The sequence below is a fragment of the Pseudopipra pipra genome, chromosome 3 (assembly GCF_036250125.1).
Source record: "Pseudopipra pipra isolate bDixPip1 chromosome 3, bDixPip1.hap1, whole genome shotgun sequence".
In the NCBI taxonomy this organism is placed as follows: Eukaryota; Metazoa; Chordata; class Aves; order Passeriformes; family Pipridae; genus Pseudopipra; species Pseudopipra pipra.
Window position 1 is genome coordinate 22,531,883 of NC_087551.1, and position 21,972 is coordinate 22,553,854.

The following is a 21,972-nucleotide window of genomic DNA, read 5'->3' on the forward strand; positions in this document are numbered from 1 at the left end:
GGAACGCCCCGCCCCGCCCGGGCGGTGCCGGGGGCCCGGCCCGGGGAGCCCCGCCCGGGCGGGAAGGGATGAGCTGGGGCGCGGTGTTGGGTACCCCCGGTTCCTGGCAGGCAGCGTGGACGTGACCGCCTTTCCCCCGGGGCTGACAGTCCGCACCGCACGGATGAGGCCGAGGTGTCACGGCCCAGTCGTGGCAGGCACGGCCCGGCGGCAGCGCAGATTCCAGGTGTTCTGCCGTGGGGATTTACACTTGGCAGGGGCTGAACGCCGAGCCCCTTCCTAACACAGGCGCCCCGTGGCCTCTACAAATCCGAGATGAGACCGTCCACCAGCACAGCTGGTGCGCCGCTCCCAGCGCTCGTCGTGGGCTATTTTGAGATATGCTGCCCTAAATCCATAGGCCTATAAAGCAGAAATGACTCACGGATTTTAAGGAGGAATGCTACCAGAAAGGCAAGTTTCATGGTTACTGAGTCATCACAATTTTTGTGTCGCATCTTCTCCAGGTTCTTTAAACTGTGCCTGGACTTCTCCCTGCAGATAGGCCCTCATGTGCACACCCGTCTGCAGAACACTTTGGCATGAGGAAACCCTTCAGCATTTGAGGTGCATTCCTTCAGTTCTAAGGAGCACAGCTTTGTATTGCAAGATGTTCTCCTTTCGTAAGATTACCTTTGATTTCTTGTCTGTAGTGGGATCTGTACCAATGTAGATCTCACACTTCAGATTATATAAACTGTTCAGATTATTCTTTTCATCACTGTGTTTTCATTCATTTAATTGAAGATGTTAAAAAATCAGCTTTTCATTACCAGGTCATTAATATCTCTGATCTCATGCAGGTGTTTGTTTTGCCGATCTGTTTTGACTCGGGAATGAGGGTGGATTTAAGGAACACAGACACCAGCTTTAAAGAATAAGTGTATGTTTAGTACAGTGCAAAACAGTAAAGAATTACAAAAGAAACAGTGGCTTATGAAAGGATACACTTAGCAATGCATCTAATCATTACTACAAAGAAAATCTTATAGTGATTAAGAGAGAGATCCATCACCAGTTACCCTATAATACTTTACCATCATCCAGATCACACTTCAGCTGGGGAGGCCTCGATCACAGGCAAAGGTCTGGAGAATGTCTTTCCACTAACTGGGAAATCCTACGTGCGTCCACTTGCAGGGGAGGTCTCCATCTTTGCTGTGAGAGGGTCCAGCTTATGTAGCATTAAACAAGCTTACATCACTCAGTTTGTGCAGAAAACAATCTGGCTTTATTATCTCCTTAGTTTTCCCCTGTAGCCTGGCAAGGGCCCAGGGCAAAATCAGGGAATCAGTTTGGACCAACTACTGTCAAATGCCCCATGGCCTTGACCAGTCTCTAAATACAGAACTATGGCTACATTTATATCTCAAATATGAACCAGCTGCGACCATGGAAGCCTACTGCTTTCATGGCCTTGACTGGAAAAAAAGGCACATTTATAACCATACAGACCTTACTAATTATTAATACTATGCTGTGCTAAAAAACATAAATGTCTACTCTTAAAGCATTATTAAGGATTATATAGCATCTTGGTTAATAAGAAGATATATGGCTAAATACAATACTAGGTTAAATATAATATCAGGTTGGAAAGTTCAGCTGTGGATCAAGTCCAGCTCAGGGGTACCCCCAGCATTACAGTCTTTGACTTAAAGAAAATACTTAGTTGCATGTCTTTGTAAAAGATGAGAGTTTTGTACTGAAGCTCATAGTATGCAAGTGTCTCTCCTTTGAGGATGACTGAGCTGCATTGTGAATCTTTTCAACATTCCAAATTATTACTAGGTAAATGAAAGGTCGTCTTCTATAATGACATTCATTTTCTGAGTTCCAGACCTGATTCACTTCTACAGATCTGGAAGCACAGGCTCACTAATGAGTCTTTCTAAGCAGCTTCAGTGTGATGCTGTTTGGAAGTACTGCCACTGTTTCACCTCAATCTTTATTCCTAGTGAGTACACTGCCCTCACTCAATTCATATCTCAGTACAATGGAAATAGGTTCTGCAAACACAGAGTCAGGGAGGCAGGCATGAGTGGACCGGCCTTTCCCCTCCCAGTGCTAGTCTGACACAAAACAGTTGATTTGACAATCCTGGAGAGCCCAGCAAAGTCACATCAGAGGAGCTCCACATTGACATGTTCTAGCATCCACACACAGCTGCTTCTTTGAAAGTTGCTCTCCTAGAGAAAGGTCATTTTCTGTGTGAGAACATAATGACTCTTCCTAACATGTCATAGGACAGAAATAGTCCAAATGGGAGTTTCATAGCATCCTGACTCTCTTTTTTTTAATTACTTTGAAATTGCCAGCTACCAAGTTATTAGAAAGATTCTTCATCCTTTTTATCTCTAAAAATTGCTTGATAAGTCTAGTCTATTTTGCATGAGGAACATTTTCTTAAGGAAGGGGGAAGAAAGAGAACATTGATTGTCAGCAGCTCGCCACTCTCAGTCTTCTGAGAGAGAAAGAGCATCTTTTACGTCTTTCGGCAAGGTGTCAGCACACAGAACTTCATGGAAGTTTTATGTTATCAAAAGGAGTACCTCTGAGATAATTTGGTCTTGATCATCATTCTTTCAAAGCAAGTTTCGAATTCAAAAAGCTAAAAGATACACATCAAACTCCATTTGATAGTGACTGTTTTCTCATACCAATGATGATGCAGTTGACGTTTCATTGGAAGAGACTTCACAGGAAGAGATCTTCTGTTTGGAGTAATTTTAATGTACAAGTGAGGTGACCTAATCTGAGGATGTGAAATGAAGGGGTTGAACAGAATGACCTCAAGAATACTTTTTAATTTTCATCTTCTCTAACTTTATCTATAGGAACTTGCAGCTACAGATGTAGTGGTGTCATATCCAAAAACAAACAGCTGGTTGAAAATGCACTTGCTCAAGTAAGCAAGGAGTATTTTCTAGCACAATGTACTAATTGATACCATATGAAGATATCAAGTACTTGTAGAACCTTCTAGTGTAATAACATGATTAGACAACTAGTTCTGATAAAAATTTGCTTATGAAACCGCACTTGCTTGTAATGCCTCATAGGATACGGCAGTTGTGAGGTTTTAATGGTATAAACAGAAATCAATGGGACTGAAACCATCATTGACAAATCCCTGCTGAATTATATAATAGATCTCATTTAAATTTCAATAGCCAACTGATGCATCCTCTGAGAAAAAAAAATCCATCCTGAAATGCTGTCTAACTCAAAAGTTAGCAATTTGGTGGGAGTAGGAAGGGAGAAGAAGTGGGAGTGAAGAACAAGACAGAGAACAGTATATTGCAACTGTGTAAATTCATGGCTGAATGAAGAAGGGCAATAAAAATTAACAGAGATCTTCATGCAGAGTAATAGAGTAGTCTGAAATTTTTCAGCATGGAAGAAGGAATAATGTGGGGGGACATGGTAGTGCTCTGTGAAATCATGAGTGGCATGGAGAAGGTGGATGGGGATGGACTGTTCAGTCTCTCTTAACACAAGAACCCGAGGCCAGTGAAGCTGGTATGAATGAGGTCATAAAATTAATAATAATAAAACAGAGCTGCAGGACTCTTGTCAAAGGATGTTCCTGATGCAGAAAGTTTGCACATTCAAGTCCTTGGGGGAGAGAGTCACTGAGTAACTAAAGAGACAAACATATCAGGCTTAGGAAATGTACTGAGCTGAAAACAGCTAGAGACAGGGAGAGTGTTCATTTGAAGTTTGCCCAACCCCTGCACATTTCTAGGCATCTGCTGCTAACTGCATTTGGAAAACAGGCAACTGAGCTCAGTGGACCATTGATCTGAACCACTGTGGCTGTTCTTATGTGCAGTGTAATCAATCAGAGCATCCCTCGGTGAGTCAGTAGCATCCATTCGCTAGAGAGTTTCAGAAGCTCAAATGACTCATAAAATAATTTGGCTTCTACTTACAAATCAGAATTTGAAGATACCTAATTTTGAAAAATATCTTTTCACATGGTATAGCCAACCGAGATACACAAAATAATAATTAGAGTAATCCACAATTAAGTGTTCCTGGCTTATTAAGACTTTCCTAGGTCAAGGCAAGAAAATAAAATCTCTCATCAAAATCAGAAAAGAAAATCATCACTCAGATGAGAGACAATTTGCATCATATTAATAAGTTAATTTTTTTCTTATCTAATATTTTGTCTGTTACACAATTAACTTTCATGCTTATTCAGCATATCTTCCTTTTCATTAAGGCTTTTCTTAAAAAACCCCAAAGCTTCAGTCCTTCACTACTGACACTTTGCTACTGGAATTGCTACTGTGTAAAAACTTTTGAAGTGATAGAGAAACTTGGGTGACTTGTGCAGCTCAAAATACAGAAAATAACTCCATTCTATGTGAAATCTTCTCCTAAAAATAACAGCAGTTGTTGTTGTTCCTATAGCTATGGCTGTCTTTTTTCTTAGAAATATATGTAATACATAAGAATAATTCAAAAATGCAGGGAAGAACAAACAACAAAAATAAGTAGGTCTTGAAAATACAGTTGGGAGATCTTTGACTACCTCTGTATTATGTGACTAGTAGCTCTGCTCTCTTATTACATTGTAAAGAAAGTAACAGCAAATGGATGGGTATTTTTACTTTTTGCCAGTAACTTGTGTCCAAGAAATGGAAAACCTAAAGTGGATTTGACAAATTGTCTAAGTAGCACGCTCTTAACATCACTACATTATTCCTGTTCCAGTCTTCCCTACCACTCCTGGAAAAACATCAAATGTTATTTAAAGTCACTTTTATGACACAAATAAAAGGAATGCAGAAAAACAGTATTTTACTTGATTACAGTTCCTGCACAGCATCTGCACTATTCAGCACTATAATTTTTCATGTGTTGTACTACGTTTCCTTACAGTAAACAGGGCCAGCATTTACTCTGTCCTCAGAAGACCTCAAGAAAGCATTTTAACGGCTTATTCAAGCGACATCGACAGACACAGAGGATTGCTTATGCATCTGGTAAGCAGTGGTGTGTCTTTCCGTGGTGTCTGCAGGGCAGGCAGGTCTCCTCGGCAGAGCACCTTCGGGTGCATTTTAAAACCTGAGAACGTTAAAATACTATCTCAGGTGAGTGGGTTTTGGTTTTTTTTCTGCAAACAGTGAGCAAGGTGCTGCTGCCCTGACACAGCACCTCCAAACATACGGCTGCTCTTCCTTAAGTCCCTTTGACCCTACAGGGACACACGGTGATCCCAGGGAGAAGACTGCCTATTGAAACTATCAGAGAATCACAGAATGAGTTGGAGGGGACCCACAAGGATCATCGAGTCCAACCCTTAGCCCTGCACAGGAGCATTCCCAAAAGTCACACCAGGTGCCTGACAGTATCGTCGAGACGCTTCTTGAACTCCGTCAGGTTTGCTGCTGTGACCACTTCCCTGGGGAGCCTGTTCCAGCGCCCAACCACCCTCTGGGTGAAGAAACCACTGCACGATCACAGTTTTACGTCCATTTAAATGCTTCAAAAGCCTTTAGTGGAGCTGCCTACGTGGCGATTTTGCTGCGCTCTGGAGCGGGCGCTGCCGCGGAGCGGCACCGAGAGCAGAGCGCGGGCTGCGGGGCCGGGATGGCGGCCGGGCCTCGGCGTCGGCTTCCGGACCAGGCATGGCCGCGGGCCCGGCCCTCGGACTACAAGTCCCAGGAGCGAGCGGGAGGGCGCGGCCGCCGCCCGAGCGGGGTATGAGGCGGCGGGGCGGCGGGAGCGCGGCGGGCGGAGCTGGCGCTGCCCTGGGGTGACCCCTTCGGGGGGCGCCGGGGCTGCGCGGGGCCCGTAGCGGGGCCCCCCTGGGCCGGGCCCGCGCCTGGGCCCGCCGGGAGGTAACGGGGCTCGGGGGGCGCTGGTTTCAAACACCCGCCATTAGGCCGGGCAGGGCCGCGGTAAACAAAACACAGCGCGGGCGGGGGCGGTCCGCTGCCGGGGGTAGGCGGCGGTGGGGCCGGGGTTTTGGAAGCGGGCAGTTTCTCGGCGCTTTTCCGTAAAACAGGTGTTTCAGGAGGCTTTTGTAAAGGAGCGGCGCCGCTTTCTGCTCCATCGTGCTGCCGTGGTGTCCGGGGGTGTGTTTTGCTTATATGTCTGTCGGGCTGCATGTGATGCGCGGTGGCGGAAATAGCCTGTTCCGGGACAAGCTGGTTTTGTTGGAAGTTTTATTGGCTATTAGTGTCCAAAGGGGGGCAACGAAGATGGTGAAGGGCCTTGAGGGGAAGCCGTACGAGGAGCAGCTGAAATTACTTGGTCTGTTCAGACTGAGGGGAGACCTCATGGCAGTCACAACTTCCTCATGAGGGGAAGAGGAGGGTCAGGCACTGATGTCTTCTCTCTGGTGGCCAGTGACAGGACTGAGGGAATGGCCTGAAGTTGTGTCAGGGGAGGTTTAGGTTGGATATTAGGAAAAGGTTCTTCACCCAAAGGGTGGTTGGGCACTGGAACAGGCTCCCCAGGGAAGTGGTCACAGCATCAAGCCTGACAGAGTTCAAGAAGTGTTTGGGCAACGCTCTTGGGCACATCGGGAGATTCTTGGGGTGTCCTGTGTAGGACCAGAAGTTGGACTCAATCCTTGTGGGTCCCTTCTAACTCAGAGTATTCTGTGATTCTGTATTTTCAGCTTATTTGCTAGGCTGAATGGCAGCTCGGAGGTTCTCAGTTCAGTTCAACTTCAGACATATCAACCTTTGTTATCTTTTGCTTTTAAGGGCAAAATACACCTTCTTATTTAAACAATGAGGAAGCTAAAACAGATTATTGTTACTCAGCCTTTCTCCCTGCAATTTTGTTGAGACAGATTATTTTTTTTTCTTCTGGGAAAAACAAAACAAAACAAAAACAAAAACAACACCACAAAAAACCCCCACCCACCTTATTTTCATTGTTTTAATAGCTAAGCTGTGGTTTGCCCTCCTGGAAAAGAAATGAGAATACAAATTAAGTTTTAAGCTGGTGCCAGAGATGCCATGAGAGTTAGTACCTTTATTTCCCTGTCGTGTTGGCATTGTGGTTTGAGCCAAGTCAGTGGCTTTCTAACAGCTTGAAGGAAAGTGGTTTTCTCATTTCTTTCATATAACCTTATGATAAAGTTAATGCAGCATGCAAAAATGACCTTTTCTAAAGGTCATTCTTCTGAGTGCTTGAAATATCTGACAGTTGAATTCAATAAGGCAGAAAATAAATAGTTATTCAGATGGATAGGGCTTGGACACTAAATGGTATTTATAAATCTGAAGGCGGGAAAAAGGATGCAAGATCACTTTGTAGAGTCCCACTTTGCATATCATTTAGATAAATGTTTAAGTATCTTGTATATATCTAAAAAGGTTTGAATATCTTTTGTGTGTTAACTTATTGAGAAGGAATATCTTTTGTAAGCCATGACCAGGATGACTTGCATCTGCAGCCTTCTACAGGCAGATGTAGCTGCGTGCAAGTAATGAAACCTCTGCTTTTCTGGTAGACACTCCATGCTGCCCCGCCATGTGCAGAGGCTGGGCAGAGACTGGATCACCCACTGGAATGGCTCCCAGATCCTCGCCTTGAACAGCCCAGTTTCCAGCTGTATGAGATGGGCCGGACACTATCCTCCCTGGGCCTCCTTTCCACTTCCTACCCCAGCTGATTTCTCAGCAAACTGGAGACTCCCTCCATTTCTTGGACCTTGGAGACAGTTTCAGAACTCTAATTGGCATCTTGATAACTACACACAGAGTTGTTGCTTTCACCTACCTAACCCCAGTATGAAACCTGAGGGAGAAGAACCATTGACAAAGAAGAGAAGACTCAGTGGCCAGCATGATACTTCAGCTTCTGAAGAGGAAACGAACTTCTCTAACGAAAAGGAAGCATCGTGTCTTTCTGTAGCACAGAATGAAGAAAAACATAGCAGCAAGAAAGGTAAAAGATGCTTTTTGCTCATTTTCCTTGTTTATTTGTAATGCTAAATACACCTAAGGAATATTTGTAATGCTAAATACACCTAAGGAGTTTTTAGCAATATTGTGGGCTCCTTTTTAGTTACTCTTTTTCTTGGCACCCCTCTCGGGAAAACATCTGTCTTGAAAATGTTCCAGTTTTGTAATGCTGTTTGGTCTGTAAACTTGTATTTTGTGCTGTCAAACAGTTTACTAGAACTAGTTTCTCTGCATCTGGCAGTAGAACACAGTCAGCTGGGTAAGGGATTGCCCAACGTGGGGAGTCTTGAGCTTGGTTCAAAGAACACTCAGATGTCTGTCGCCAGATCAAGTCTGTTAACTTGGGAACTCTGTAAAAGCAAAGATTTGGCTGACTTGCTGTAGGGCTGAGCTGGGCTGGCAGTTGTGTAGCTTCATTCCTTGTACTCTAGCTGAGCTCATCAGCCCTGCTGGACCTGAATTGGTTTCTTTCCAGACCAGTTGAGTTACTTATGACCTAGATAACCGAGAATTAATGGACTGAGGTTTAATGGTGTTTGCTTCCAGTGTGACTGTGTGATTTTTGTATTTACAATTGCATTCTGCCACTGGCGTGTTCGCAAGGTTTGTGTCAGACCACGTGTGGCAGAGCAAGCAGCAAGTGCATTTATCCAGATAAATACAGTAGGAAGTGCAGAGTTGTCTACCCAGCTCAGTAGCAGACTTTAATGAGACTGCAGTTCTGTGTTACCTTATTACAGATACAACCCTCTACATAGCATCCAAGTATTTTACCGAGTTTTGGGTATATTAAGTTTTGTCTGCTGTAGAGCAAATTGAGGGACACAGACAAAATATGGCCCACTTGTATAAATCACTTCCTTAGCAAAAAAAACTGGAAGGTATATTACAACTGAAAATGCTATCAGCATCCCGAAGGGAATTTTCGACACAAATATCCATAAGGCTTAGAAACATCATATCCATCTTTAGCAGCAGAAGGAAGGGAGTTTGCTTTGTGCCTAAATTGCTGAGTCCTCTCTTAACCCTCATTGACATACCTTTATCTGAGAGCATGATTAGCATTGTGTTCCTTTTGTTCACATATTGTAAGGTGATGGTAATTAAAGATGCCTGCTGAGGAGCAGTGGGGCTTCTCTCCCACAGTAGAAACAGTACTTAAAGCCTTGCTGTATTCATTGCAAACACTAGATAAAGTCCTGAATAATGTAAGCACACTGATGAGATTTACTACCCAAACAGGGCAGATGGTGACAGCTATAGCTGCAGTCTGCCACTGGTTGGTATCACGGGTAACTGGACCTTCGCTTGCTCTCACGTGAGTTCAGATATAAAGGGTGAAAGGCATCTCTGTGCATGAGTTTTGTAAGTGGAGAAATACATATCTTAAAAAGTAATTGGATTCTTAATGATGGGCACTTATGTGATTATAAATTTTCATATCTTGATACTAATAATAAGTATTAAATTAGAAATGGCAGAAAGGCAAAGGAAGCCTTTTCAGAGGTTCTTGATAATTCTGAGGCTTGTTAATTTTTTAATTTCCCAACCTCACTGAGGAGGGTTGGGTGCATTATTTGTTTTGGGATCCCTGTAGTGGACCCTGTTGCAGTTTATGGATGAAGTTTACAGTCTGTACAGAGGCTAGAGGTGATTGATTGATTGACTGCTAACCCTTTGTTAGCCATGGACAGAGGGATCAACAAGATGCCCATATGCTGCTCCAAGGAGTGCATCCTAGACTGACATACACCGTCTCTGCTGAGGAGGTAGTGGCAGAACGCAGCATAAGTCTCTCAACAGACTGGACTTGGCTTACCAGTTTGACAGCCCTTCTACAGGGAGCAGGGGGCTTTTGTCTGACTGCAACAATCTCCTTAGAATGGGGCCAGTTTCCCAGTTTCAAAGCAGTTGAAATCCAGGGCATAAAATGGTTTTGTGCTGTATTTTGGGCTTGGGGTTTTTTGTTTGTTTGATTTGTTTGTTTGTTTGTTTGTTTTTACTGATGCTTATATAAAGTTCATCTTAAACAGAGGGTCTAAATCACTGCTCATCAAATAAGCTTTTAGAATTGCTTAAGCAATTTGAAAGACTAATAGTTGTCAATAGAATGATTTCTAAGAGCGGTAAGAAGTCATATGGTCCATTACATAACTTTTTTCTGTTTCATGTTCTTTTAACAGGAACCATCAAAAGACACTGGGAATATTTCTGTCAGCAGAGTAGAACAATGAAAATCTCTGAAAATAAAGAATCTGACCAAAGCAATAAAGGAAGTGAGGCAACGTTTGACTTTACAGTCATGTCCTACAATATTCTCTCACAGAATTTGTTGGAAGACAACTCTCACCTGTACAAACACTGCAGGCAACGGTTGCTATTTTGGACATACAGATTTCCCAACATTCTACAAGAAATCAAACAGCTGGATGCAGATGTGAGTAGAAAATGAGCATGTGGATATTTCTTAAGAACTGGTAACTGGAGTAGCAAATTCTCCTTAAATTGGGGTCTGGAAGAACACTTTGCTTTGGGTTTGGTTAGTTTGGGTTTTGTGTGTTGGTTGGAGTTTTTTGTTTGGTTTTGAGGACACATTACTCATTGTTAGTCTTAATCAGGAAATCAAGTCAGTAAACTTTTTGCTTCAGTCATTATTCAGACCAGCAAAAGTTCAGTGATAGAATCCAACCTGTTTGTGCTAGAAAACAGTACTGTAGTTGTATTAGAGAAACCACAGAAAAACAGCCTTGAAAAACTGAAAAATGCAGTTATGTTAGTCCATAGCCAGGAATCTGGAAATTAAAATCCCCTTCACACTCTTCATTTCTTCCTAATAAATTTATGCATAGTGTATATATATATATATATATATATACACACACATATATCTTTACAGTGACATACCTTAGAGGGCTTTCTGGGAGGAGCATCAGGCAGAGGGACTTTGGTGAGGATCTGCCTGGTACTATTAGAGGCAACAAGACAATTCTTCAGGAGAGAAGGGTTGGAGCTGAAGCCAGTCCTTCCAGTCAAGAGCAGTTCAGTTCAGGGTACTTGCTAAAGTCTGCAGAGCCACAGAGCACAGCACTGGGGTAAAGAGATGATACCCTGTACTGCGTGCACTAGTCATGGTGAGCAGCTGCTCTTAGACCCTGGTAGGTCCAAGTGCCCTTTCCACAGAGAAATTTCTTGCTAAAGCACATAGATTTTTAACTGTTTCATTGGTTTGAATTGTAACCTGAAAGTGAAGCAGAGACTTCAGAATGTTGCTGGAGGTTTGGCTCTCCCTTGAGCCCTTGAATGAGCTAGTGTCAGCTGGGTGAGTGGAGTCTGCTGCTGCAGTTCAGCAAGCAGGGGTTACTTGTTACCCTTTGGGAACTCAGTCCTTCATCACAGTCCCAAGGTGGTTGTAAATCTGCGTCTTATGCAGTGTGCAGGGAGAAGGCTCAGAACTCTCCTAATAGAATATTTGGAGGTTGATCTTTGGTTCGGGTTCTTGTAATATGGAAGCTGCTTGTCCACTCTTGTAGTGTGCCATTGGCTTCTTCATCTCACCACTCTAACACTTAGCCCTCCCCTTAACTGCTGAGAATGTATCAGCAGGTCATTATTTTGATTAAATTTAATCTCACTTCTGAATATATGTCTGAGAAAGGGTGGAGGAACTTGGAGCCCTCTTCATAATTTTGAGGAGCATTTTCTATAGGAGAGTGAATCCTATTGTGGGATTATGGAGTCAAAAAGCTTCTGATTTATTTATTCTAATACCTATTCAGACTGGCCAACAAATGTAGAGATATGCTATGGTAATACTTCGATGTACTTAATATATTTTAATTGTAAACTTCTGCCTTAGGTGCTCTGTTTACAAGAAGTCCAAGAAGACCACTATAGAACAGAGATCAAGTCAAGTTTGGAATCCCTGGGTATGATGAAACTCTTAGGACCAAAACATCGTCTTCTCCCCTGCCCCAGTACTATTTTCCTCAAAAAAACCTTTCTTAGATTATAGAATCAAGTCTACTATCCAGACTAAAGTGCCACAACAAGTGACAGGAGCAACATGGCCTGAAGCTGGGAGAGGGGAGTGGGACTCCCCTGTTCCAGCACTGGTGTGAACTTAGAGGTCAACTTGCCCACTTCACTGAGGTTGTACTACGTGAAATCATATGGTATGGGCAGAACAGAGAAGTATTTCAAAATGGCAAAAAAAACTAGACGTTGGTTCAAGATTTATTTTTTTTTCCTTACATAGATAAGATCTCATTTATATCTACGTTTCATCTCTACATAAAGTGAAGAAATTGGCAAATCACTATTTTTAGGTGGACTTGTTTGAACTCTAATGCTGTCATTGACAACTGTCTCAGTTTCCCTGTTGAAAGCTTGCCACTTGCTGCTAACTGGATAATTGCATAATTTTGTAAATGTATTCGAGACCTTTGTTCTAGGAATGATTTTAGACATTGATTTATGACTTAGAGTGATTAAGGTTTTTGATTGGAATGCTTCACTGGTATTATTCCTAAACCATTCTGGTAAACATCCAGAAAAATCTTCAATACACAAGTCCACTTTTATGTGACTTGTGGGATTTTTTTTGTTGTTTTGTAAGGTATTAGACCAGGCATCCTGTCCCATCTCGCTTCAGTTTAGATAGGACAGAAAGACTTTTGTGTTCATTTTTCTGTGTGAACTTCATGTAGGCTTTGGTACTTCAGACTGAGTGTTGGCTGTCGTGAGAAAAGTAGCATGAGGTGTTTCTAATTTTTTTTGTTTTAAAATCTCTATTTATACTATGGTATTTTATGTTTTTAATTGCCTTTCTTGCAGGGTATCACTGTGAGTATAAAATGAGGACAGGCAGAAAACCTGATGGCTGCGCTATTTGCTTCAAAACTTCCAAATTTAGCCTGATTTCATCAAACCCCGTGGAATTCTTTCGCCGTGATATTCCACTCTTGGACAGGGACAACGTTGGACTGGTGTTGCTTTTGCAGCCTAGATTTCACTGTAAAACTAATGCTGCAATCTGTGTTGCCAACACACATCTGCTGTACAACCCCAGGCGAGGGGACATCAAACTGACCCAGCTGGCAATGCTCCTGGCAGAGATCGCGAGTGTCGCCCCTCAGAAGGATGGTTCCTTCTGCCCAATTATCATCTGTGGTGACTTCAATTCTGTTCCTGGTTCTCCATTGTACAGATTTATAAAGGAAGGAAAGTTAAATTATGAAGGACTTGCTATAGGGAAGGTAGGCTATGCTTCTCACTTCTCACCAAGAAAAAAATTAAGAAGAGAAATATTTGAGTGGTGCTAGTATGCAGTATCTCTGATTATTTCCATTGCAGTGCCTATCTTAGTGCCCTCTACACAGCCTTCAAAGCAAAAGTTACTGTGGAGTTACTTAAATAAGCTTGGGTGTATTAACTGTGCCTTACAAAATATTGTTTCCACTTCCAGTATTCTGAAAGGCAAAACTCAGCAACAGTTGTTCCTGAAATGTAGTTATCCACAGGATGATTGTATCACTATGTTTGTGTCCCAGTCTTTAAGTAGGATAAAATAACTACTTAATCAAATACCTACTGTGGACTCCATGGGAGGATGACTCTTCCTTTAGATAAACTTGGTGTCTGGAATACTTGTAAGAGCAGAAATGCAATTAGATGCTGAACCTCAACTGTTTTATGTTAAATGATGTCTTGTTGTGAGCTCTTGTATCTAGCTGTTGGATGTGTCACATGCTATTTATCAGCAAGTAACTGGAACACGTACAATGAGAAAACACAACAAAATAATACCCCCACTGGTGTTCTTTGCTAGTGGGAAGTTGTTTCAAGCCCCTCTTTGACTTGACTTGCTCCCAGAAGAATAAGCATCTTGAAGCTAAAGTAAGTGTCAGCTAGGGAGCTCTATATGCTCAGCCAGTCCTGTCATGTTGCTAAAAATGTTCTTGGGTAGTCTCTCATTGTCACAAGAACTATCTGGAAAAACTGGGTAGCTACAAAGAACTTGCAAAGCATAAACAAAGAGGATGTACATAAAGGGTGGTATTTTTACAGGGATTTGGCAAGCCTTTATAAAAGATTTATTCTAAGGGGCTGGGTCTTTTTTTTTTTTTTGCTTTAAACTTTACAAAAAATGTTCACTTATTTCAGGTTTGTTTGGGGTTCTTTATTTTTTAAGTAAGATTTCTGTCTAAAAAAAAGCTCATGTTGTCTTTCTCAGGTCTCTGGACAAGAACAGTTTCCAAGGGGACAAAGAGTCTTATCTATCCCTATTTGGCCAAAAAAATTAGGTATTTCACAAAACTGTGTATATGAAATAAAACAGCAACAAAAAGAAGAAAATGCAGGTCAGTTTCTGGGTTGACAAATTTTGTGAACCTTTAAAAATATCATTCAGGTAGCACTGAAAACCAGATGTTCTCTTCTAGTGGGGCAAGAACAGTGAGTCTTGAGCTTGCAAAACTTACTTGTTGGGCTCATTGGAGTGTAAAGTGATTTATTCACATAAACATTTGCAAAGTTGAATCTTTAGAAGATAATAGTTAGAAATTGCCATTCAGGACTCGATGCATAATATTTAAACTCCTGTATTTGCATCCTGAAAGCCAGTTGTGCTGTGATTGGGAAGAGAGAGACAAAGGAATGCGGCACATGTACGTGGTGTGAACCTACATTCTGCTTCAGTGTGTATGTGTTATGGTGTTGGCACTTTATGGAGCAAGTGGGAAAAGCAAGTGATTCCTTGTTGGGTATTGCTATATTTTTCATCCACCGTTTTTTTCTTTGACGGAAAAAACAATTTTAAATGAATGGGACATAATTTGAAAGAGTCTTTAGAGGGGATCTTACTAATGGAACAGAAGAATTCAATCCAGTCTTGTGAATTGTATCTTGCCTGCTGCAAAAAAATAAGTGTACTTACAGATACTTTTTTTCTGTGGCTTTTCTTTATGTAGCTCTTCAGTATTGGTCTCAGCTATATCCTATTTTTAAATGTAAATTGAATGTATTTTTATTTTGCAGGAGAAAAATTGGAAGCAGCAAAACTGGACAACACTCAGGAGATTGTAGTAGCATCTGAAAAGTACGTGTTAGGAAACCCTTGGCTGGTTACTTGGGGGTTGGTTTTGATTTTAGACCAAACTTGTATTTGATTCTAGACTTGGATACAAGATGCTCACCCAACCCAGTCTGCCCTTTTGGAAAAAAAACATTGTCCATTTAAACATGAAAAGGCTGATCAGACAGCAAAAGACTAGAACTGGAAATAATGGAGTGTGTGTTCTTTCAGGAACTTGCAGATATTATTTCAGAATTCGGGGCAAGGAGTCAGTGCTGTTTAGAGGGTACTTTCTGTCTTATTAAAGGAATGCTTTTGACATTTTTTTGTCACTTCTTGACATAATCAAGTGTCCAGCTGCTTAAGTGATGGCACTTCCCTCTTTTATTGTTTTTGAGACACTGATTTATGGATTCTATAATCCTATATTAAATCCTATATTACAATGTGAAATTGGGATGAAGGAGGGAAAGGAACTGGAGAGGTCATAAAATCTTTCTTGTCGGGAGTTCTGTGGGAGCATCTAAGTTTTCTGAGTCTGAGAAATGTGTGGAGTATTATGGATTTGGTAGTACAACTCTCACTCAGATCAAAACATTTGCTTGTTAAACTGAAGGAGGAAGCCATGACTAGAATGCTGGGAAGGAAAAGGTAACTGCTTTTTGAAAGGAAGAATATATTTGCACTTACCAAACTGGAAAAGGCATATAACAACTGAGATTAGCTGAGTTGGTTGGAGCATGGTGCTGATAATGCCAAGGTCACAGGTTTGATCCCCCTACAGGCCATTCACTTAGGAGTTGGACTCAATGATCCATGTGGGTCCCTTCCAACTCAGAATAATCTGTGACTCTATAAAGTAAGGCACAGAAGAAGGAAATTGCCCTAACTGTATGTGTATGATGTCAGGCTACAAGTTAGCTGTTTCTTATCAGATGTGAGATCTTGGTATCACTGCAGATAGTTATATTAGAACTCTTGGTGATTCTTGGGGATGAAAAAGGTGAGCAATGGCATTTCTGAGTAAAGAAGTAGATAAAAAGACAGGAGGCCCTACGCTGTGGTGTAAATCCATAGCATGCTACGTGTTGAATGCTGCTTGCAGGGCTTTTTCCCCTTGTCTTAAAAGGGATGTCATGCAACAAGAGCAGAAATTATTACTTGCCCGTGTTGTACCAACTGGCATGTTTGTCTCTTCTCTGAATCAGGCAGGTAACGTGCTGATTTTTTTTTTTTTATTAATTGCTTGGTTTTTAACGAGAACACATTGCAGCTCAGGTTTAAAATGCAAGATGAGGCAGGTACAGCTCAGGGATGGATGATTTGCAGAGATGATGGAAGCAAATGGCTGGGAGAGAGTTCTTTTGCTGAAGGTGCAGTTTGCTTTCAAGATTGAAAAGACAGGTGAGGCAAGATGGGCTGAACTGAAGAGGAACAGGCAAGCAAGTAACCGGGAGACAGAAAATGGGAGCCTGAGTGGAGGAAAGATGACTAGGCATAGCCTAATTTGGAAGCACTTGGTAGCTTTAGGGCAGAAAAAAATGCTAAAAATCTTGATTTCTGTATATGCTAAAGGGCCTGGTTAGATGAGTTCATGCATGAGTGTTGCTTTCATATAAGCTGCTTTCATGGATGTCTCCACCTGTGTGTCAGGGAGATATTGCTGAATGAGAGCACATGAACGTTTACAAAGTGTATATGGAGGTGAAAGCTACCTGTAATTAAAGTGTCAGTTAAGCCAGTTTGGATAAGCTCTTAGGTATCTGCCTTTTATCTGCCTTGAAAATACTGCCTGAATTTTGCCTTCTGAGGTTTAGGCCACTCACACAAAAGGCTATTGCTTGCATGAGAGAAACACTGGTTTGCATATCCAGATAATTCATTTTGTTTGTAACCAGGAACTATTTGGTATTTCTTCATTGCTTACACCTTGTAGGACACACAAGAAAACCAAATTCTTTTCTTTGATTCCGCTTTAGGTTGTCTTCAAAATTGCGGCACCATTTTAAATTGTCTTCAGTCTATTCTCATTATCTTCCTGAAACTGGGGTACCAGAAGTAACAACTTGTCATTCCCGAAGTGCTGTCACTGTGGATTATATTTTCTATTCTGCAGCAAACGATGACGCTGCTGCCCAGCCAGGTAAAGAAACCAGCTTTTCATTATTTTCCGCAAATGCTAAATGAGATTAAGAGAAATGTAGTGATAATTCAATCCATAGGAAGTACTTCAGAGGTTCGTGGTGGTGCTTTCAATGCCAGCTGCTCCCTGAGAAATGTGGCTGGCCTTGTCAGCTCACCACAGATGAACCTGTAGTGCCACACAGGGCAAACGTTTTACCTGACTGAACATCTCTGTAGTTGTCATCATGGAGATGAGACTTGAGGGTACAGAAAAGCAGCAATGTAAGTAGCACCTGAGAAATATTGCTGTCAGTAGCTCAGGCCAGACCTACAACAAAGCAGTATTTCCAGTCATCTAATCAACAACCTGCTGAGCAGCAACTTATGATGTGCATTAAAGCTGATAAACGAACTGTTTCTTGGCAATTTATTTTTCAGCTTGTCCTGATGTAATTTCTGTCAAGTAACAGACTCCGTGGCCTTTGCTCTGAGCATGGTCACTGGCACATGCCCAGTTGTCCCTCTCTGGTTTGCAGTTGCAGCTAAAACTCACCAGATGGTGCAAGAAAGTCACGGTATCTTTGCGGGAATTTCGTGATGGGGAACGCAGTGTTTATCTATCCTTTACTGTGTTTGTACTCGAACCGTGGGTCCTTCTGAGCAGTGTGCTTCCCATGCCCTCATTAGTTCTGTGTTTTATGCCATCGACAGAGGTCGTTCCACAGTGCAGCGCTATCAGATAAATGGTTCTGCAGAACTCAGAGCAATGAAAGCTGGATTCTCTTCCTGCTCCCACTGTAGATTGCAACTGATTTTTTTAAATTAACATTGTTCTCAGTATGTAAAATTAAAATACCACCTTCAACTCTCATACCTGATTGTTAAAATTGATTGAGTCAGTTCATGAAAGTCTCATTTGTCATAACATACACAGTAAATGCTGTATTAATGTCAAACAGTAAATACAAAAGCTTTGACTGAAAAACAGGTATGAGAAGTATTTAAATGACTTCTGAATGCCATGTGTTCTAACAGAGTGCAGTGTGATTTCAGAGTGCATTCCTGCACAAAATTTAATCCTAATTCACCTGCTTATATATTTTGTTGCACCATCATTGCCCCAGAAGAGATAACAGCACTTTTTCCTTTCTGCACTTGTTTTTCAAATAGATTCTTCTCCCTACATCAGAGTACGGAATGAATTTACCAAGTAGTTTAAACTGGTATAGTTTCTAGTCACTATGTCTTAGAAACTAAGTAATGGTCTGGATTTTCAGTTTTTTAATGGGCCTCTGTATTAAAAGTTGCCACTGTCTGAACAGGTGAATATTAAATGTGGTCTGGGTTGACTGTTGTTTTTTTTTAAAGGGGCTTTTTTTGAAAATTTTTTGTGCTTTAATCTGTCATGCTTAGCCAAGTATTTGGTTTGGTGTTCAGGATTTGCATGTAATCAGGGTTCAGTATCTACCTGAGTCCTGCAGAGCACAGTTTTGCTGGTTCCAGAGTGTTCTGAGCTGACATTAATCACTGCACGCAGACCAAGCTCTGTGGCGACAAACTGCTCCTTTGTAGACATGCAGGTGCTCCCTCAGATGATAAATTTGACTCAAGACCCAGGTGGATATGTGCTCTGGAGCTGCCAAGACATCTTTGCAGCAATAAAGCTTTTCTTCAGAGCAGCAGTTGACAGCTGCTGGGTTGTTAGAGGGCTGGAAAGCTGGCAGATGGCAAAGGACGAAGCTGTTGATCTGAGGAGTTTAGCAGTTGCTAGATAGTCCTTTAAAGTATGTTTTATGGTAAGCCAGTACCAGGCTCAGCCAGGAAGTTCTGAAATTGCTGATCACTTTCATACAGAAAGTATTTCTGTCAAAAGTCAACAGCTGCTGTTTGTGCTGGTCCTGAAGGCACTCAGCTTGGCTCGGTATCATCTCTGCACTCCGAAAGCAGTAGCTAGGGTTGACAAATAGTTGTCTCACTTGACTACATAGCTTAAGAAGTCTAAAAGTTTGACACATCATGGAAGGATCTCAGTGGAATTTCTTGATCAGAGTTGAAAAAGCTGGTTGCTCTTTGCTGATGGGCAGATTGTGCCTGACAAATTTAGTGGCCTTCTCTGGCAGGGTTACAGCAGTTGTGAATAAGGGAAAAGCAACTGATATCACCTACCCAGACTTGTGCAAAGCATTTTACACAGTCCTGCAAGACAGCTGGAGAGATGGATTTGATGGGTGAACCACATTGTGAATTGGTGGGAAACAAACAGTTGGGATCAATGGCTCGATGTCCAAGTGCAGACCAGTGATGAGTGGGATTCCTCAGGGATCAGTGTTGGGACTGTTGCTGTCTAACACCTTTGTCAGCAACATGGACAGTGGGATCGAGTGCACCCTCAGCAGGTTTGCTAATGACACCAAGCTGTGTGGTGCAGTTGACACACTGAGGGATGTCATCCAGAATGACATTGACAGGCTTGAAGTGGGCCCATGCAAACCTCAGGGAGTTCAACAAGGCCAAGTGCAAGGTCCTGCCCCTGGGTCAGGAGAACTCCAGTATTAGGGCGGGGATGAATAAATGGATTGAGAGCAGCGTGGAGGAGAAGGACTTGGGGGTGCTGGTTGATGAGAAGCTCAGCAGAGTCCTGCAGTGTGCTCTTGCAGCCCAGAAAGCCAACTGTATATGGGGCTGCATCAAAAGCAGCGTGGTCAGCAGGTTGAGGGAGGTAATTGTGCCCCTCTACTCTACTCTCATGAGACCCCACCTGGAGTGCTGTGTCCAGCTCTGTGACCCCCAGCATGGGAATGTGGACCTGTTGAAGTGAATCCAGAGGAGGCCGTAAAGATAATCAGTGAGCTGGAGCACCTCTCCTGTGAAGACAGGCTGTGAGAGTCAGGGTTGTTCAGCCTGGAGAAGAGAAGGCTCTGGAGAGGGACACTGTACAAGGGCAGGTAGTGATAGGACACAATGGAATGGCTTTAAACTGAAAGAGAGTAGGTTCAGATTAGATACTAGGAAGAAATTCTTTACGGTGAGGTGGTGAAGCACTGGAACAGGTTGCCCAGAGAAGTTGTGGCTGCCCCATCCCTGGAAGTGTTCAAGGCCAGGGTGGATGCAGCTCTGAGTAACCTGGTCTAGTGAAAAGTGTCCCTGCCTCTGGCAGGGGGTTGGAACGAGATGATCTCTAAGGTCCCTTCCAACCCAAACCACTCTATATAATTCTGTAATAAAGACAAGGTTGTGAGTCACCTTCCCCTCTTGCATGAGCAAGAGGGTGTTTTGTCGGGGGGGCAATTATAGAAATAGGTAGCAGGAAATAATGGAGGAAGATCCCTTTCTTATGATGAACAGTTAGAAAGGGAAATGCTATAAGACTTTCATCCTTATGAGTAAGAGTTTCTGTATGACCTGCCTGCTGGAGAACTGTGTGCTTGAGAATACAGAAACAAAATGTCATGTGAATCAGTAGCTCTAAAAAGATAATTAATTTTGCAAGGGTTGGCTCTGTTTGCAGTGCTGTTGTGCTAAAGTATAGGACTGGATTATGTGAGGCTTTTTTCAGGAGAGTTACAATGAACAAATACATGCCTTTTCTTTTTTACCTCAATTTATCTCTCCACAAAATAGTGTCCTTCTGAATACTTGGAGCTCTACTGATTATAAGCTCTACTGTGAAAGTCATAGTAAACAAGAAGAATTTCTGAACTTAGTGGTGATCTTGCATGGAACAATAATAACGTCAGATTATTGCTCCCATACTGTTTTCCTTTTTCTACATATGTATGAATGTGTGATAATTAGCCCACACTGATGAACATTTCCTTTTGTTGTGTTTTGTTTTGTTTTTTTTTTTTAACCAGGAGCAGAGGATTCTTTTCATGGAGGTCTGAAACTTCTTGGCAGGCTGGCACTTCTAACAGAGAAAGATCTCTGGACTGTTAATGGCCTTCCCAATGAAAATAACTCTTCTGACCACCTGCCATTGCTAGCAGAGTTCAGGCTTATTGAACGGTAATACCCAAAGGACTTTTTGTGTAGGTGAAGTTACCTTCACCTTCTCTCTTCATGGGATGATTATTTTTTTTTTTTAAAGGTTAATTCAAGCACTGCTGGTTCGGTTTAAATAACTTTGCCTGCATGCAGATTTGTTAGTGTTGTGTAAAGTAGACTTTTTAAAGAGACTTTTTTTTTTTTTAAACGTTCAAATTACTTTATGAAGTCTTTAAGGCAAAAAATAAAGGATTTTGCATTAACTTTCTCTTTGATAAAGGAAAACATCTGTGCTAGACTCAAAATGGCATTATTTTTCATGGAGATGTTGTAAATGTTTTTTATTGTTAATCATAGTAAAAAGGACTGTTCTGAGAACTGTGTGCTTCTTCAATCAAAGGGGAACGTGTTTGTGTGCCTGTGACATTCTATAAGGAGCTGAAAATAATGTCTTACTACAACGGTGCTCTGGACACTTCTGTCTAAACACATCTGCAAAGGAATTTGTTTAGAGTGTAGTCAGTGCAGAGGCTGCAAGATTGAACTTTCAAAGGAAGAAGACAGCTTTGCAGTAAGGCAAATATTTATGCTTTTGGAATTTGCTTCTTAAAATTCTAAAAGCTTAAATGTGGGCAGCATTCACTGGAATCTTTTAAAAAATATTTGAAATAAAACCAACCTTAACGAGCACACTACCTTACAGGAAACTTAATTAATCTATTCTAGGAACAAAAAAAAAAAAACAGTTCTTGACATCATGAGGCTTCATACATATTGAACAACTGGAGGACAGGGTTTCTTTTCCATTTTAAAAAT

The 21,972-nt window shown here is 41.9% G+C and overlaps 1 protein-coding gene across 4 annotated transcripts; it reads left to right on the top strand.

Annotated features, from left to right (window-relative positions):
- Positions 1-24: 24 nt before the first annotated feature.
- On the top strand, positions 25-21,534 carry ANGEL2 (angel homolog 2). 4 transcript variants are annotated; one of them, XM_064648259.1, is made up of 10 exons: positions 25-453; positions 4,933-5,036; positions 7,523-7,959; positions 10,160-10,413; positions 11,833-11,902; positions 12,810-13,231; positions 14,209-14,335; positions 15,012-15,072; positions 17,028-17,191; positions 21,027-21,534. In XM_064648259.1, the coding sequence occupies exons 3-10, from the start codon at positions 7,530-7,532 to the stop codon at positions 21,179-21,181; spliced, it is 1,683 nt and encodes a 560-aa protein (XP_064504329.1). In that variant the 5' UTR covers positions 25-453; positions 4,933-5,036; positions 7,523-7,529; the 3' UTR covers positions 21,182-21,534. The 4 variants fall into 4 exon arrangements, with proteins under 4 accessions (XP_064504329.1, XP_064504328.1, XP_064504331.1 ...); XM_064648258.1 differs by lacking the exons at positions 25-453; positions 4,933-5,036 and adding an exon at positions 5,656-5,754; XM_064648261.1 differs by lacking the exons at positions 25-453; positions 4,933-5,036 and adding an exon at positions 5,761-5,894.
- Positions 21,535-21,972: the final 438 nt, after the last annotated feature.

Excerpts from the sequence above, each read along its gene's own strand:
- ANGEL2 (XM_064648259.1), top strand. The coding sequence starts at position 7,530 with ATGCTGCCCCGCCATGTGCAGAGGCTGGGCAGAGACTGGATCACCCAC. Across the intron at positions 7,960-10,159 it reads AAAACATAGCAGCAAGAAAG|GAACCATCAAAAGACACTGG; the intron begins GTAAAAGATGCT and ends TTCTTTTAACAG. Across the intron at positions 14,336-15,011 it reads ACAAAAAGAAGAAAATGCAG|GAGAAAAATTGGAAGCAGCA; the intron begins GTCAGTTTCTGG and ends TTTATTTTGCAG.